The sequence below is a fragment of the Trachinotus anak genome, unplaced genomic scaffold, assembly GCF_046630095.1.
Source record: "Trachinotus anak isolate AG129_WGS33_773 ecotype Australia unplaced genomic scaffold, CSIRO_AGI_Tana_v1 ptg000020l, whole genome shotgun sequence".
NCBI classification, from domain to species: Eukaryota; Metazoa; Chordata; class Actinopteri; order Carangiformes; family Carangidae; genus Trachinotus; species Trachinotus anak.
In genome coordinates, this window is record NW_027273871.1 from 5526713 (window position 1) to 5545298 (window position 18586).

At 38.6% G+C, this 18586-nt stretch overlaps 3 protein-coding genes across 3 annotated transcripts; all 3 read right to left on the bottom strand.

The window, feature by feature from the left end:
- Nucleotides 1–734: 734 nt before the first annotated feature.
- Nucleotides 735–3350, bottom strand: LOC139637602 (olfactory receptor 8G17-like). The gene has a single exon (XM_071506439.1). The coding sequence runs from the start codon at nt 1831–1833 to the stop codon at nt 886–888; it is 948 nt and encodes a 315-aa protein (XP_071362540.1). The 5' UTR covers nt 1834–3350; the 3' UTR covers nt 735–885.
- A 7563-nt stretch (nt 3351–10913) lies between these two features.
- On the bottom strand, nt 10914–11927 carry LOC139637240 (olfactory receptor 8G17-like). Its single transcript, XM_071505803.1, has one exon. It carries the CDS (start codon nt 11916–11918, stop codon nt 10920–10922), a length of 999 nt encoding a protein of 332 aa, XP_071361904.1. The 5' UTR covers nt 11919–11927; the 3' UTR covers nt 10914–10919.
- Nucleotides 11928–16364: 4437 nt separating this feature from the next.
- Nucleotides 16365–17320, bottom strand: LOC139637254 (olfactory receptor 8G17-like). Its single transcript, XM_071505818.1, has one exon. The coding sequence runs from the start codon at nt 17311–17313 to the stop codon at nt 16372–16374; it is 942 nt and encodes a 313-aa protein (XP_071361919.1). The 5' UTR covers nt 17314–17320; the 3' UTR covers nt 16365–16371.
- Nucleotides 17321–18586: the final 1266 nt, after the last annotated feature.

Consider the following 18586-nt stretch of genomic DNA (forward strand, 5'->3'; position numbering starts at 1 on the left):
TCAGGCACTGTCTTATTCTGAAAATCCTGAGAGAGCTGCAGGCTTAACCTAAGTTCCGGACCTGTAGGAAAAATAATACAAGAATTTTTTTCATATAATTTAATTTAGATGAGACTAAGCATACGACCTACAGGGTTGTATAAATTTATTTCTTGCAACATATTAATAAAAATATATTGTGTCAAGATTTCTCTTAATTAAAAGAAATGTCAAATATTTGTTTAAAATCAGTAAGTAATGGGACAAGTCCTGTTGCAGTCAGGTTATATCAACAATTCCAGTAAACTTTCTGTCTACTGTGTGTGCAAATGTGAGAAGAGTGACAGAGTCCCTATCAAACATAAAACCAATCCTTACGTTAGTCACCCACTGTTAATGTGTATCTATCCCCACGCTCTGCAATAAATATCTTTAAATGAATTCCCGTCTCCTTATCTGCGACTGCACCTGGTTTGACCTGCTCAGCTGTCCTCGTTACACTTTCAGTTGCTTTTCCTTCAAAAATAGAAGTGTTTTAAATCTTGTTCAGGCTGCTGCGTACAGAGAAACAAATATGGTTTCCATGTCAGAAACTTGGATATACAATAACCTAACCTAACCTAACCTAACCTAACCCCAACCCTAACCCTAAACTCCAGCATGTGGCCTTCAATTTATTATGATAACTGATAATTGAAAAGAGACAGCAGCAGGAGAAAGCAACTTAGTAAACATTTGAAAAAGCAATCATATATATATCTCATACTTAACATGCAAGAAAATTAAAGAATAAGTTTAACTTTTTGGACACTAAGAAAAGTGAAAATTTAATTTGAAAATTTGATGACTTTTCACATTTTAAATGTGTTGTCTCCAAGTTTGCATGCTAACTTTAAAATTCTCAACTCAGAAAAAATATATAACTAATTTGGATCGGAATAATTTCGACAAGGATTTACAGATCTCTGCAGACTGCACCCCATAAATAATTGGGTTGAGACTGCCAGGGATGATATGAAAGAGAATGGCAGAGAGTTTTCTGTAGTCTGAGTACTGAGGGAAGCGATGCATAATAATGACAATAAATCCACTGATCAACATTATCAGATACACAATCAAATGAGTGCTACAGGTTTTTAAGGCTTTACTGTTCAGAGACTTGTTCTTACTGGTCAGACAGACTACTGTAATCTTAGCATAGGTGAGAACAATGCTGCCTATAGACCCTGTTAACAGGACAACAGTGAAAGCAAGGCCATAGACATTATTAATAAACACACTCTCACAGGAGAGTTTAAACAAGGAGGGATTGTCACAGTAAGGATTCATGATCATAGTCCTGCATCGGTTCAGTCTTATGGTCAGACCAAGCAGAATCCCGACAAGAACAAAGGCCACTCCCCAGGCAGAAACTGTCAGCTTGATCACCATTTTGTTGGTCATTATGGTGGCATAGCGCAGGGGATTGCAGATGGCAACATATCTGTCAAAGGCCATAATCATGAGCACTGTGTGAGCAGTGGTACCAAACATGTGTGTGCTGAAAGCTTGGATCACACATTCATAATAACTGATGAGGCGCTCAGTTGGAGGGCTCAAGATATCTACCAGCAACCGTGGCACCATGATTGAATTTCCAACAATGTCACTGACTGGCAAGTTGCAAAAAAGGAGGTACATAGGCTGGTGTAGGCTTTTGTCAATGAAAACCAGCAATACAATGCCTGCATTCATAAACATAATCAGAATGTAGGAGAAAAAGAAGAAGAGAAAGGCAGGGTAGACAGAGTCCTTTGAGAGATTCAATCCCTCCAGCTGCAGTGTGAAGCTGTTGTAGGTGTAGTTTTCCATCATCCTGAAATAACAAACATAAGAGACAGTAATGCCTTTATACCAGACCAAAATTAATGTAAACTGTATGCTTTTACTAGACAATGAAGATTAAAGCAACAAAAAATTAAAACTACAGTTGAAATACCAGCTTTCTGAGTCTTCTGGTTCATTGGTCTTTATCGTTTCTTTCTTGTGTATTTGTTGGCAGTTGATGTCCTACAAAGATTTCTTACTTTGTTGCAGTTTTATATAGTCAAGGTTTTATTCTCAGGGGACTCATTCATTGTTAACTCAGGTGATTTGTAATTCATCATTATGACATCATGGTGACTTCAGTCATAATGACTAATGGTTAGGGGTAATGTCAGCAAGCTACAGTATGCAACTTTAAGCTCTGAGACAGTTAGACAAAACCCTCACTTGACCTAAAACTTAAGATTTGGAACTTTTCTGATATTGAACTGAACTTAGAATTGCTTTAATATTATAATTGTAGGAAATGCACTACCTTAAAAAAGACACTTTCCTGGTGGAACAGAGACAGAACTATTAAAATAATACATAACATACATAGACGATTGGAACTTTAAACAGAGGATGGAAGCTGGATAAGAATTTTAAAACATTTCTGGTATATAATCATGGAACAATAATGGAATTTCATGTTTAAAAATGTATAGGAAAGCTGTATGAATGATTTCATCTGTTGGTCACTTTAACTTATTTATTGTTGCTCTTTCTGCTCTTCCTCAGTTATGGGACTGTGAGGATGCAAATCTGCTCAGATGTTTGGCAACAGACAGTGCTTTGTCTGGTTTTTCCACACCTTTGTGCTGGGCCAGGGTCATATGAGTCTCTGTTTTCAGCTCCCTCAGTGTTGCCCGGATAGATGTTGCCTTACACCTGTTGATCACTCCTGCCACAATGCTCTTCCTGAAGGTATAATCCTTGTCAACCTTCAGTGGGGTCATCACATACTGTTGAGCAGCCTTGGAGTACTGGTGTTTATGTTGCCCCTCACCTTCCTTTGTTTTAGCTGTCTCCCTGTTCACATTATTGTTGTGATCCAGTGCAGCAACACGCAGACGTGCCTCCAGACTCTCCCTAAGAAATTTCTTCCTTTTCGTTGCGTACTTTGTGTACAGTGAGTGAAGACTTTCAAGCTGTCCTGTGTGAATGCCCAGTGTGGTTTGCTCCAATTTCTTAAGGAGATGCTTGTCAAGCACAATCTTCTGCAGGTGCTGGAGAGCAGCAGAGCTAGGGAGGAGCCATGGACACTGACTCTCTTCCTCGGGGGTGTAGGTGGGCTGTTCACACTTTGTCATTGTCTCACCAGACACCCAGTGGTGCACATTTGTAATATGATGTAGGACTGAGATCCACTTTTCTTTCAGCTTCGTCACACTTCCCTCGCATGTTGTGACACAAAACCAGAGGTGGTTTGTGATCATTGTGATCCACTCAAACAATTCCTCATTGTGGCACTGCAGCAGTCGTTTTTTGGCAGACTTCACAATGTGCCAGAGGTCACATGCATTTATACTCCTGATGCATGACTTTCTGCACTGATGGGTGGCAGTCAGTTGCCAAAACAGATATGGTCACATCATATTCTCCTAACTTGGACAGGCACCTCTCCAAACCTTCCACTTCAAGCCAATAACTGTTCTTCACTTCTGTGACTTTTACAGTTTCTTGTGCCACCACCAACTTTGACTTGTCCAGGAGTGAATAGGTTCCATATGAAGTGTTGTGGCCTGGGCTGTCATATCTGGAGTCTCCTGACACAATCAGTGGCTCATCACGTAAGCTGCTCAGTACAGCCTCATTGTGAACTGTCCAGGCATTGTTGACCTCTGGAATAATATAGGCCTTCTGTATGTTGAACCACTGTCTTTTTGAGGTGGTTTCCCGCCAATGGTGTCACACACCTCCAAGAATGGACTGCACTCATTTCCAGTGACAAATACAGCAGCAGGCACAGAAACATTGCATTCAATTATTCCCTTAACTAAAGGTTGAGAATGCCACATATAATCATGACCGCCAATACATTCTGTCTTAATCTTAAGACCAAATCCACTTTTGAGGACTGCTGGTGTGCTCATCAGACATTTGCCACAACCTTCCCAATTGCACACACGAAAGAGCTTCAGCAATTCCTCTTTTACTTCTTCCGGCTCTCAACGAAGGCGGATGCATCTTCCCCCTCTCTCCTCTCCCTTTTTTTCCCTGCTTTGCATCTCACGTCTCGTCCTGTCTTGTCTAAACCTTGGAAGCCTCTCTCCGCACTGCTCTCTAAATCTAAAATCATGGAATTGGTCAACTGGTCTCTCAACGCAATTGACAGGATCTTCTCGACGAGAAGCCCGGGTTCGGGGGAACCTGTCTGCCCTGGCGGAACGTACGCCGCTGGTTACATGAGGGACTCCTGGGAGCAGTGGAGGGTCGTGTGCCTGGCGATTCTTTCCGTTGAGGACATCGAAGATCTCTACATATTCGGAACTGTGATATCAGGCTTTCTGCTGATTGGATTAGGCATTGCCCTGGTGTATCGGAAAATTCAGAAGACGGTGACAGCAGTCCAAATCCCCACGCTGCCCGACATAATTGATGGAGTGAGTGAAGCTGTAAGCACTCAGACTGTGATTGTGAACCGCAACTTGGGAACCACCTTGGAAGGAGCTGTCAACACCCTGTCTGCGGTAATAGACAGAGCTGTTAACGCTCAGACTGTGGTCATAAATCGCAACATGGGTCACATCTTGGAGAAGCTTTCAGCTTTGAAAAGGAGAATGGATGAAGATGACCAGAATGGACTAACAGAGTAAGCCGTGTCTATTTTTCCCGAATCCCACACTGTACCCCCCCCTCACCCCCCCCACCCGCCCAGGAGTATAGTTTGGGTTCTGTTATTTTTTCTCCTCTCCTCTCCTCTCCACTTGTTTTTCCCCATCCCCCCCCCCCCGCCCAGGAGTATAGTTTGGGTTCTGTTATTTTTTCTCCTCTCCTCTCCTCTCCAATTGTTTTTCCCCATCCCCCCCCCCCCCCCCCCCCCCCCCTCCCCCTTTTTAATGGCGCCGCAGATGGCTGCCTCGGTGTTCTGGTGCGCTCTGCACCAATCACCAGAACAAATTCCTTGTACGTGAAAACATACTTGGCAATAAACCTGATTCTGATTCTGATTCTGATTCTGATTGACACAATACTTTTCCTGTCTTGTGAGCCATTTGGTTCCTCATCCTCAATGTCATTTAAACTTTGATCATCATCACTGATGCTTCCCTCACCACTCAACTCAAACTCATCATCATCAGTGGCATTATCTTGACTCTCTTCCATTAAACTTTCTACCCCAGACTCTTCAAACCCCTTACTGCTAAGGTCAAACTCTTGTGGCAATGATGATCCCTAGCTAGGGAGAGGCCTTCGACAGATGTACGGTATAAATGGTCATTGTTTATTACATGTTTGGCAAGTATGTCATCTGTCAAAGTGCCTGTGCAAACATACTGCTTATTGCCCCCTTCTTTGTCCTGTTCAAATGCATCAGTCTGAGAGCTGACACTGACTGTTAGGGTGGGAACTCTGCCTGTCTCCTGCCCTATCTCCTCACTGATGTCAGCCTCTGGGAATTAGCTGCTGGCCACCAGTTGCATGCATGTCTGCCTATCCTGTAGACACAAATTTACTGTTTTTAGGTATCCAGTTGATGTTGACAGCCATAACATGAAAGACTATGTACTTATATCCTGACTAATGATTTAAAACATATTAAAGAATCATTAACCTAGACACTTTTTGTTGTGTTAGTCATTCTTACAATTACTGCTTTCATTGTGTTTTATTATAACATTAATAATATGTGTGCATATCTGGGATGTTTGTTGTGTTTCTTGAGGACATTGAACAAAATAAACACATTTTGATGTTAATATTGACTACTAGTGACTATCAAAAGTATCAATGTGCAGTTACTTCTAACATCCATGGACAATCATACACCTTACGACTTTAGCAGTATCCACCTGACTTGTACTAATGTTCAGTGTATTTTAGCCCAATAGGAAATGGTATCTTATAGTTATGAATCTATATCCAATCTTTGCTCTATTTATTTATTTTTCATATTTAATTTAGTCTATAGTTGTATGCAATTAAGCCTTTAATTATATTAGTTTCTCATACATATCTCATTGTTTTTGTATTTGATTTGTGTCAAGTAGCTGCTGTAACACTAATTTTCCTTTGGGATTATATACTTTTTTAAAAATTAATATCTAGTTTCTATTCTGGTCTTCACTTTGATTTCTGTTTTACCAGGTGCTGTTTAAAGGTTACCAATAGTAGTTTTAGAGATTGCCTATTAATTAACAATATCTGTCACGAAGTTGCCGCTTTAAGTTATGGCAGTGCAGGACCAGTAGAGGGCTTCAGTGCTGTTTGCATAGTGTCTAAATATATAATATGTGAAATGCAAAGGCTCAACTAGACTGAAATACTGAAAATCGCCATGCATTGATATTATTATTTGCTCACTGTTGCTATTATCATTTCATATTGCTGATTTTGTAGTGTTATGGACATTTTTTTCTTGACTAAAAAAGGTGCAGTACCGAGCAGGTAGACCTGTCATCGGCCAATCAAAAATGCCTTCATTGCCAGCCAAACATGGAGTGGCATAAAAAAAGGTAAACAAAGTCAGGTCTCCAGCGGTTTCCTAGATCCTAGATTACTCTGAAAAAGTTTATTGCTCCAAAAGTAAATTATTGTGCCTTATGTTGGTTCCTGGTGGATACACTATACACGTATATATCTTTGAATTTTTGCCACATGTGGCGACTTTTCTGTAGTCAGTCCATGTGAAGGAAAACTGGATAAAAACTTTACTGCACACTGCGTATGGGAGAAACGAGATGATGGTGAGGATCAAAACGGAATTTGGGATAATGTCTGTGGATTATTTAACGTTTGGAAAATGTGAAGTCAAGGTAAGAAGTATTTAGGAGATTTGCATAAGCTGTGACCTCTGGCTGAGGAATCACATGTTTGGTCTGGAGCGACATGAGTTTTAATAGTTGTGGTTAATTTTTAATTTTTGACAGATGCTGTGGAAATATTTAGTCCAGAGACATAAGTCTGTTGGTCCGGCGAACAACTAAAAATGTCCAAAAAATGTGCGCTGCAAACCCTCAGCGCAGCAGTACAGGTCTCCGTTTCAGCGGCCGTTTATGATAATGGATTGTTTTGTCCTTGGCTTTAGCCCTGTAAAAGTCATTTTTACAGCCAGGAGCAACACAGTAGTGGCCCCCCTTTGGTCTTCTGGTGTCCTGCGGCTCGTCAGACTCCATCTTTAGCTGTCACTGTCTGTCTCCTCACCTCTGTCTCTTACCGTAACTATCCTCCACGTCTGTTAGCTTTCGATGTCTCTATCCTCCACGTCTCTGTCTTTCACAGTTTTTATCTTTCACCATCTATCTTTCACCGTCTGCCTTTCAATCTCTGTCTCTCACTGTCTCCACCGATCTATCTGTTCCAGAGAGCACAGAACCAACCCAGTGACGTCACAGGTTATAGTGCAGCAAGATGGCGGCGCCCTTGAAACAAAACATAAAACGGAGCTTCTTTTTTCTTTTATATGTTTACATTTGTCATGCTTATTATATAATTGTTGAGTAGAGTGGATTTGATTGACTGTTTCATATCCACTTTAAAAACAAGTGTGTTCACCGGCTGCGTGTCTGCTCCGTCGCTGCTATCTGTTTACATAGGGTTTGCAGGATACTTGAATGTTGGATTTCTCTTCATTTTAAATTAATTTCTGATTTAATTTTGACAGAAAATGCCTCTGAAACACCACTGTCTCCTCAAGCAGCTGCTAAAATGGGTAGAAAATATCTGTGTTATTTTTTAATGTCTACGTCAGATTTGGCCTAGACACAGAGATTGTAGTGGGAGGTGTCAGTTTGATGCTAAAATGGCTGTCAACAGATCTTTTCTCTGTCTGTTTTTGCTACAAGATACATAAGTCACTTGTGAAAAATATATTTTTTAACAAATAATATTTGTAGATTCCACGATGCAGCCACGATGCGAGAGACGTGCTCTGCTGTAATCCGTTAACATGGGCACCGAAGTGAAAACCAAGGAGTTCTGCAGCCACCACGCACACGTGACGCATCCAGCGTGTCTCTGGCCTCAGTGACTAGCTAGAGGAAAAAAATATCCTGCAGGCTAACACAAAAGTCTCAAGAGCTGGAGAGAGCAACAAGAAGAGTGACTTACTCACAAGGTGGCTAGAAGAAGAACTCACATGTCAAATTTGGTGCTCTGGATGTGAAAATACATAATTGTTTGCTAACACATTACAGCTATCTCTGTGTTTTTAACAGGTCTGCCATTTTCATTTGTGAGGAGCGGATGAAGTTAACTGAGTGGAGAGATATCAAGATTTTTCAACAAATCATCAAACACACTGAATAGATAGGAGCTAGCAAAGTGAGGGTAAGTTTTGAATGCTAATATTCTTGTTAGCTTGCCCGAGGATGACTCAGCTAATCGCAGTCAAGAAGGAGAGTAACAGAGTGCTTGTGTAACATGTAAGCTAAGTTAGACCATAATGTCTGACTGTTAGCTAATGGGCAGAGATGACTATAACTCCATGGCATGTGGTGAGTTTTGCAGATAGGCAAGCAGAACCGAGCAGCCAACTCCTACAGTCACAGCTACACTGCTAACTGCTAGCTAGCTAACTCTCTGCTCTGGTCACCAGCCTCCATAATTCTATTTCCATATGGCATTTTTTGTTTTTTGTCAAATAGGTCAAAAGGTAGGTTCTCCTGAATCATGTGATTCTAAAACTTGATGCTGACTGAAAGAATAAGCTCAGAATTGGCAAAAATATAAAACTATGTCCAGGCATTGCCTTTTCTATGTAGGTGCAAGTGCAAATATACTGCAATGTTGCTCATGTGAATTAATTTAGCTGTAGGAATGATTTCATTACATTCTTGAAATAAGTACTGCTTTATCATGTTGTTTAACTAACTCTGAAATAATCACAGAGGAGCTGGGAACTGCTATATCAACACCTGTGCAACAAAGTACATTACACACCTGCAATACAATAGCAAATGAATCCAAAAAATAAGACCTAAATCGATTATTTGATTAGTTCATTTGGTGCGATATAAGAAATAAAATGACTTAATTAGTTATTTAGTTATTTGGTAAATTTCGGCTGTCACTCAGTCTGGTGAAGTCAACTCTGCTGCTCCTCTCAGCTTCTCAGGAACTGCTGACACAGAGATGGCTGCATTGAAGTCAGAGTAAGTGCAGATTTAATGGACTCAGCATTTTAGTACACATTGCATGTCACTTTTAATGTTAATCCCCAGTAAAGATCCCGCTTACTAAATGCTTATAACCTATTCTGTTTCATCTTGCACCTCAAAGACTACAGCCAGCACTCTGACTGATTTTTTATGGTCATAGTTAGCAGCTAATGCTACTGAAATTGCATAGTTAGCAGCTAATGCTACTTAAATGACGAAGTTAGGGTCATTAGCCCTCTGTTGGCCAACATTAGCAGATAATGCTACTGACATGTTTCATTTTACCTTTGATTTTTTCATGTTCATAGCAGCTTATGCTACTGAAACTGCATAGTTAGCAGCTAATGCTACTGAAATGATGTAGTTTTGGTTTAATAGCCTTGTGTCGGTCAACATTAGCAGCTAATGTATGAAGTAGCAGAATGTTGGCCTTCTGATGACCAAACTTAAAAGCTAATAGTTACATTTATGTTTTGTTTAACAATTATGTGATTATACTCTCAGCTAAGTGCCAATGTCGCTGTAATGTTTCCTTTTATATAAGTATTAGAGGAATTAGCCTTGTGATGACAAGCGGCTGTCATATTAACCATTTTAAGGCTAAACAAACCCTGCCTTGTTTGGTAGAAGAAAATGGTTGTTGATGATTTGTGAGTAAATCGTTTAGAATGAACCATTTGCTTTTCTATTAATGCATTCTTTTATTTATCTTCCACTGCAGGTAATAATGTAAGAGTGTGTATTGCAGCGTCAGCCCATTTTGCTATAAAGCCACAATCCAGAACCATGTGTTAAATGTTTGGTTCTCCTGAAGACAATCCCACACCCAAAAACACTACACAGAGGATAAGACCACATAGGAACCTACACACCAAAGGAAAACAGAGAGAGTGGGAGACATAACTGTAAAATTAAGAGGAAACACATAATTTAGCACCCTTTTTCATTATTATTGCACAGAAACTCCAAGTGCTGTGTGAAGAGGAAATGTTTAGAATGGTCCAGTGACAGGAATTTCCACATTATTTTCTAGTAATTAACTGTGATAATTTATTATGAATTTCTTGTGATTGTGAAGTTTTACGCTGATATAATTCCATATGTATTGTGAAAACATGAACATAATATAACCTCATTGTTGTTAGCATAATATTCATGTAACTCATTTACATCAAGATAATATTAAAGATTATCCTTTTTTTCAGAATCAGAATCAGAATCAGTTTTATTGCCAAGTATGTTTTCACATACAAGGAATTTTTTCTGGTCATTGGTGCAATTGATCAGCAACAGTGGGGCTCTCTAGCCTTGTTGATGAGGCTAATAGCAGATGGGAAGAAGCATTTACTTCCATTTACTTTGCATTTACTACTTTAATTTTCCCATTATTACTGAGAGAATACTACTGTGATATAACCTGATTTTTATGAGCACATTGGCCTATTATTACCCAAATGTGACATTACCATATTACCATATCACAAAAATGACACTCCACACAACCAATATTCTAAATGTTAATGACAGGCTATTACCTACAGGTTATCACACAAATAATTACCACAGTTTATTTTTCTACCTTCTTACAATATATTACTCTTTATCACCTGAATATTATTTATATGTAATCCTAGAGTGACCATAATACAGTATACAGAACAGTGTGCAAACACTTTGCTTACTAGCAACAAACACAGGATCATACAATAGGGCATTCTTGGTACACATTTTATGTTTTTTTGTATTAAATAAGTTAAATCTTGGAGAATAACTTTATAATGATGGCAAAATTTTCTTTGACTCAAACAACTTTGACAAGAATCTTCGTATCTCTTTGGACTGCACACCATAAATAATTGGATTGAGGCTCCCAGGGATGATATGAAACAAAATGGTACAGAGTTTTCTGTAGTCTGAGTACTGAGGGAAGCGATGAAGAGTAATGATAGACATTCCATTGAACACCATGATCAGATACACAACCAGATGAGTGCTGCAGGTCTTTAAGGCTTTACTGTTCATAGACTTGTTCTTACTGGTCAGACAAACTGCTGTAATCTTGGTGTAGGTGAGAACCATGCTGCCTATAGACCCTGTGAACAGGACCACAGTGAAAGTGAGGCCATAGACATTATTAATAAACACACTTTCACAGGAGAGTTTAAACAGTGAGGCATTGTCACAATAGGGGTTTGTGATCATAGTCCTGCATCGGTTCAGTCTTATGGTCAGACCGAGCAGAATCCCGACCAGAACAAAGGCCACTCCCCAGGCAGAAACTGTCAGCTTGATCACCATTTTGTTGGTCATTATGGTAGTATAGCGCAGGGGATTGCAGATGGCAACATATCTGTCAAAGGCCATAATCATGAGCACTGTGTGAGTGGTGGTACCAAACATGTGTGTGGTGAAAGCTTGGACCACACATTCATAATAACTAATGAGGCGTTCAGAGGGAGGACGCAATATGTCTATGAGCAAACGAGGCAGCATGATAGAGTTTCCAAGGATGTCACTCAGTGGCAGGTTGCAAAAAAGGAGGTACATAGGCTGGTGAAGGTTCTTGTCAATGAAAACCAGAACAGCAATGCCAACATTTGTGACCATTATAAACAGATAGGAGACTAGAAGGAAAATAAACACTGCGTATGTTGAATCCTTTGAGACATTTAACCCCTCCAGCTGGAGTGTGAAGCTGTTGTAGGTGTAGTTTTCCATCAGCCTGAAAGAACAAAATAATAATGTAAATGCAGGTAATACCATGAAATCCATTTATCAGAGACCCATTTCTGAGAGAACCATGATTGCACAAGTATATTAATATATTTAGCTTTACACAGATTGTAGGGAATTTTATTCCAAAGTATATATTTTTGCTAAAATAAATAATTTCTTGCATAGTATTTTGATGTATCTGTAACCCCCTCCACTTTAGGTTTTTTTTGTATTCTGTTCTGTATGTTCTGCCTAGAAAGCTGAATGTCCTCCCCCTTTTAATCACAAAAGTATAATCTTAGCAGTTTCAGCAAATCATTAAGGTTGTCACAATGAAGAATGAAGAGGTAAATGTTCTTCACATATGTTTTCACTTCAAAACTACAAACATCCTGAGAAAATCATATGTGAACTATGAAAAAGGAAACTGTTTTTTGCAGCTCAGTAATACCTAATTGTAATGTCTCTGGTTTCCTTCTTGCATTTCTTTCCTGTGTCTCCCCACTCACTGCTGATAAAACCCAACAGCTCTAATCAAGGTCTCCTCTGTTGCATGTTTTATTGACATGATTGCATCTTTAGGGAAATCAGTTATCATTACTTTGTGTAAAGTATGATGCAACATTAGGAGATCATTAATGAAACTTTGCAAGTGTTACATAAAATGAGTCATGATTGGTTGAACTTGACGAACTTTGTTTCTCTGTCATTATGAATATAGCATCAAAACAACAAGGCAGTTCACCTTGTTGTCTAGATCCTCTTCAGTTTTTACCTTAACTGCAGAATGTAACAGACTTTTAAAAATTACCTTTGTTTGATATGTATAATTGGTTATGCAGGTATTTTAGTACAAAGACTCGCTTGAGTTGCTGCATGACATGTTAATAACGTTTGCTGTAATCATTTCAAATTAAAAGCTCTTTAGTGTTTCAGTGGGCAGAAACCCATTATCTCTTAACAGGGCTTTAATTGCTGTGCTAGAGTAAGTGTAATGGCTCATTTCTGGTTGCTGGTGTTTCTGTTATCACTTACTCAGTCATTTAGTCAGTCAGTCAGTCAGGGATGTTCTTCATCATAGGGCTGGCCCCACTGTTGCAGTCCAACCAAAAAACACCTCTGGTGCATTGGGTAAACCCATGATGTAGGCTAGCTTATGGTATTGGTCAGGATTTGAGGTAGGGGGGAAACCCAAGCTACTGTCACAGCAACATGATGTGAAGAGGCCATAAAACTGCTATATATTAAAGAATTAACTAATGTTAAGCTAGAATTACTGCTTCGCGGTTGTATTATAAATTTTGTCACAATTGCTGTGTGAAGTCTTGAGTAATGTTGTGTTTTGTGAGGTCACACTGAACATGATCTCTTACCTTTAACCACCAGAGATATTGCTTTCAGATGGCCAAAATCACATTTTGTGAGATCACCGTGACCTTGACCTTTGACCACCAAAATATACTCAGTACTTCCCTCAGTCAAACTTAATGTTCAAACCAAATTTGAAGAAATTACTCAAGGCCTTTCAGAGATATTGCATTCACAAGGTCAAAAACACTTTTTCTGAGGTCCTTGACCTTTGACCTTTAACCACCAAAATCTGCTCAGTTTGTCCTTGAGTCCAGGTGAATGTTTGTTCCAAATTTGAAGAGATTCCCTCGAGGAGTTCACAAGATTTTGCATTCACAAGGCCAAAATCATGTTTTTTGAGGTCATCATGACCTTGACCTTTGACCTTTAGCCACCAAAATCTAATCAGTTTATTCTTAAGTCCTGATGAACGTTTGGGCCAAATTTGAATAAGGTGCGTTAAGGCGTTACTGAGATATCGTGCCAACAAGAATGGGATGGAAGGATGTACGTATGTACTGACAGATCACTCAAAACCAATATGCCTTTGGCTCTGGCTGTCACCAGTGCAAAGGCTATAAAAAGTCGGTGTTCACCAGAAGGCCAGTAGTATACTGGTTACATTTAGTCTTTTCGAACCTGTTGAAAAAAAAACTTAACGTGGATATTTTGGACACAAACATTCATCTTTGACTTTAACGTGTTTATTTACTGGATAGATGCTTGAAAAAAAGTATTGTCACGTGAAGAAAATTTTACTGATGAATTGAGCTGTATGTGTAAAGACTCATGTTTGTGAGTCTTTTTGACAAATGAAAATTAACAGAAACCACACATTATTAAAGAAACTTAAGTATCTATCCATACATTCACAGGTTCACATTCAGCCAGTGGCAATTTAGGGTCACCATTCAACTGAAACTACAAGCTTTTGGACAGTGTGTGAAACTGGAGCATCAGTAACCCATACAGGGACAAGATCAACATGCAAACCCCACACAGTTAGGCTTTAGTTGCCAGCAGCTTCAAACCAAGACCCTTGTTACTGTGAGGTAACAGTGATAACCATGGTAATGATGAAATTTATTGCCCAATGTTGTTGAGTCTTTGCCCTCTGTCACTCACATTTCTTTAATTGGCAGTCATCTAGCTTGTGTGGTTTGCTGATGCATCTGTAACAGGCCCTTCCATTTGGAAAATTACACTCTCAATGGCAATAGCATGAATTGACTACTTTGACAATTATGGAGCATTTTGTTTTGTCACTCCATTTGCTAATCTCACTTTATGCTACGGATATCATCAACTTTTTGGTGTAAGCTACATTTAGCATTTGGTTGTAGATATCTTGCATACCAATCCTAGAGGGTCACTCAAAAAATGTCAAACTTCCAGTTAGCTAGCCTCTTAATACTAGTAATTTATTCACCAAGACCCACATTGTCTTTGCTGTCTGGAGATAAGCTTGCTGTGAAAAGTATTTTGCAGCAATTAACTTCAACAACATTTCCCGAGATTGTTAGAAATGCAGCATTTCTTTCCACTCCAAAAGATGAGATGAGAGGAGATTAGTTGTGTGCTTCCAGTGAGCTTCGGCTTTTCTTGGCATAGTCTCAGCATTCTAGGGATGCAACAACATTAATTGTACACAATAGTCTTAGAGAGTTGCAAAGTAAAAGGAACTATTTCAGGTACCCTTGCCTCAGGAAGTAAGCGTTCAGTTAATTTTTCCAACAGACTATGTTGCATGATTTGCGGAGCATTTTTACAACGCGGATAGAAATGAAACTCTCCCAGTGGGATCATCAGTACACTGCAGGTGGAAATATCTGATTATCTGATAAAAAGTCAAACATACATGTCTGTGCACCAATTTTGGAAGTAAACCACCACTTCTGTTATGTGTTTTGGTAAAACATTCAAATCATGGCCTTTGGAAGGTTAAGATTACAGTTCTGCAGTTTATATAAATTTACTTTTGGATTAATACAGCAGCTGATTTCTTCTCATCACTTATTTTGTATGTAAAGTCATGTAAGTCAAAAAAGAAACAAAATAATAAGAAATCTCCATGTCTGTTATTTCTGGACCCTTCTAAGCCTTGTGATATTGGCACTGCCTTCAGTAGGGATGGTGCTTGACATTTGGACAAACCCAAAGTTAAAATCAGCTATTAAGTGGTTTGAAGATGCTAAAATCACCTCTCAATAAACATAGCTAATATCATAATATGTTTTAGAGCAGTTGTCCGCAACTGGCTCACCAGAAATAATATTTGGCCTGACAGATTACTTGATAATCTGATTTTTTTTTAAATCTTACAATACCCACAGCAATCACTTCCACCTCAGTGATTTTTCATACAAAATAAAGGATGAGAATTGTTTTTTAGCAATGCTTTATTTCAAACTATTGAGCTGTTTATTCTGAAAAGTTGAGAGAGGAAGTTCCAAAGGTTCTGTTGCTTGCTTGACAGACCTCTGAAACAGTGGACCTGCTATGTGTGATATATAACACCAGTTTAGTGAAGGAGTCAAACGTGCAGTATGTGAGTGTGGGCTGCAGTGCCACATGTGAACAATAACAAATTCCAGTTGCATTATTTATGAATTAATTTCTTGAATTAGCCTTTGATTATGTTCTGGTACACCATCTAATGGATTAGAAAAAAAGACTGCATTTCCCCAAAGTTCTCGAAAGTCTACATTGTGTCTGGGTAGGTAGTATTTTCTTGCAGAATAAGTAATGGTTACCAGAGAATTGAAAATTATGAACTGGACTTTGCTCTAACGGAAATCTTACTTGACAGTAATGACACAGTTGTTCATAATTAAATGTCAGCACCACAGTTTAACTTTTATTTTGAATTTACAATATACACTTTACGATGAGAAGGTGTGTATGTAGCATGTGGTTATTTTCATCATTACATTTCACCACATGAAATATTATTTGCAAATTTGCTTCTTTAAAAACAAAAAGGGCACCTGTTTGTAATAATGACAACTATAAAAATCAATTGCTAGATTAGAATTGTATTACCACAGTATTGATTGGTATTATTGCCGTGATATTACCAAACAGTCAAGAAGAATATGAACATGGAATACAGTAGGGCACTCTTCTACATATCTGTAATAAATGTAAAAATAAATGGTCATTATAATGACAGAATTTTCTTGGGTTTAAACAGATTTGACAAGAATTTTCGTATCTCTTTTGACTGCACACCATAAATAATTGGATTGAGGCTGCTAGGGATGATATGAAACAAAATACTAGAGAGTTTCCTGTAGTCTGAGTACTGAGGGAAGCGATGCAGAGCAATGATAGACATTCCACTAAACACCATGATCAGATATACAACCAGATGAGTGCTGCAGGTCTTTAAGGCTTTACTGTTCAGAGACTTGTTGTTATTGGTCAGACAGACTACTGTAATCTTAGTATAGGTGAGAACCATGCTGCCTATAGACCCTGTGAACAGGACAACAGTGAAAGTGAGGCCATAGACATTATTAATAAACACACTTTCACAGGAGAGTTTAAACAGTGAGGCATTGTCACAATAGGGGTTTGTGATCATAGTCCTGCATCGGTTCAGTCTTACAGTCAGGCCAAGCAGAATCCCGACCAGAACAAAAGCCACTCCCCAGGCAGAAACTGTCAGCTTGATGACCATTTTGTTGGTCATTATAGTAGCATAGCGCAGTGGATTGCAGATGGCTACATATCTGTCAAAGGCCATAATCATGAGCACAGTGTGGGTGGTGGTACCAAACATGTGTGAAGTAAAAGCTTGGACCACACATTCATAATAACTAATGAGGCGTTCAGAGGGAGGCCGCAACATGTCTATGAGCAAACGAGGCAGCATGATAGAGTTTCCAAGGATGTCACTCAGTGGCAGGTTGCAAAAAAGGAGGTACATAGGCTGGTGAAGGTTCTTGTCAATGAAAACCAGAACAGCAATGCCGACATTTGTTACCATTATAAACAGATAGGAGAAAACGAAGAAGAGAAAAGCAGGGTAGACAGAATCCTTTGAGACATTTAACCCCTCCAGCTGGAGTGTGAAACTGTTGTAGGTGTAGTTTTCCATCAGCCTGAAAGAAAAAATCAATGCTCTAGTAACTGATTATCATGAGATTATTTCCTAAAGACAAAATTGTTTGCACTACTAAATACAATAAAAAAACTTTCAGCTTTTCCTAGATATTAGCAGATCTACTGGTCTATGATTTTGTGTTGTTCAGAATAATACTGTCTTTGCATTTCTTTTACATCTGTTTCATCTGCGGCTGAAATCTGAAGTGTCAGTATCTGCACTAAGCAAGTTCCACAGATCCTTATGGTAATAAAATTGAAAGCTGAAGAAGCAAATGTTATTTATATATGTTTTTCTCTGATTAGAAATTTTGAGGAAAATTTATAAAAAATTGTGATACATTTCTAGAACATTCATTAACAGATACGTACTTTGAATGTCTCTGATATCAGTTTGTCTCGTCTTTCTTGAGGATACCTGTGCTTGCTGATAATACTCATCAGCAGTAAAAAAGATGCTCCTAGCACTGAAGGTGTTCAAGATGTTGCAGTGTTATATAGACGGGATTTTTACTTTAGGGAACTCACTTATGTTTGATGCAACATCAAAAACGATTATGATGAAATATACAATTTGTAACTTTAAGAGAAGAAAGAGTAATGTTTTTCTTCACCCTGTTCTAACTTAAATGGCACCAATATACTGTTTTATTATTATTATCATCATCATTATTATTTTTATCATTATTATTATTCACAGAGGTTGTTAATTTCCTGGATTAAAAGCTACATTGTCATTGGAAGATGAAAATGAATCACAAACAAACATTAACACTAGAAAATATGCGAAATTGTTCAGCATATGAAAGGTTAAGCAATAGAAAGCTTAAATGAATATAAAAACAATCAGCAGAAATAATCAAACAAATCAAAAAAACAAAAAGAGCAATAATACAACAGAAATACATGTATGGGCTTCATTATTTTTATTGACCTTTGACCCTCAAAATCTAATCAGCTCATCTTTTAGTGCAACTAAATGTTTGTGCCTGATTGGTAGGGATTCCCACAAGGCATTTTTGACATGTTCCAATCACAAGGCCAAAAATGTCTTTTGTGAGATCAGTGTCCTTGACCTGTGACTTTTGAGCACCGACATTCTCTGAATGTCTCAGAGAAGCATGACAGCAGTACTGTTTTGACTCACTGAATCACTAGAAGCATGTTTATGCTATTCTTATAGTTGCTCTACTGTCAGAGATTTGTTTGGTGTGTGTGGGTAACATCTGTACATCGTCATTACCCTGTTGTTTAACATAGTTAAATCA

Coding starts and splice junctions, on each gene's coding strand:
- LOC139637240 (XM_071505803.1), bottom strand. CDS start 11,918: ATGGATTTCATGGTATTACCTGCATTTACATTATTATTTTGTTCTTTC.
- LOC139637254 (XM_071505818.1), bottom strand. CDS start 17,313: ATGGAAAACTACACCTACAACAGTTTCACACTCCAGCTGGAGGGGTTA.
- LOC139637602 (XM_071506439.1), bottom strand. CDS start 1,833: ATGATGGAAAACTACACCTACAACAGCTTCACACTGCAGCTGGAGGGA.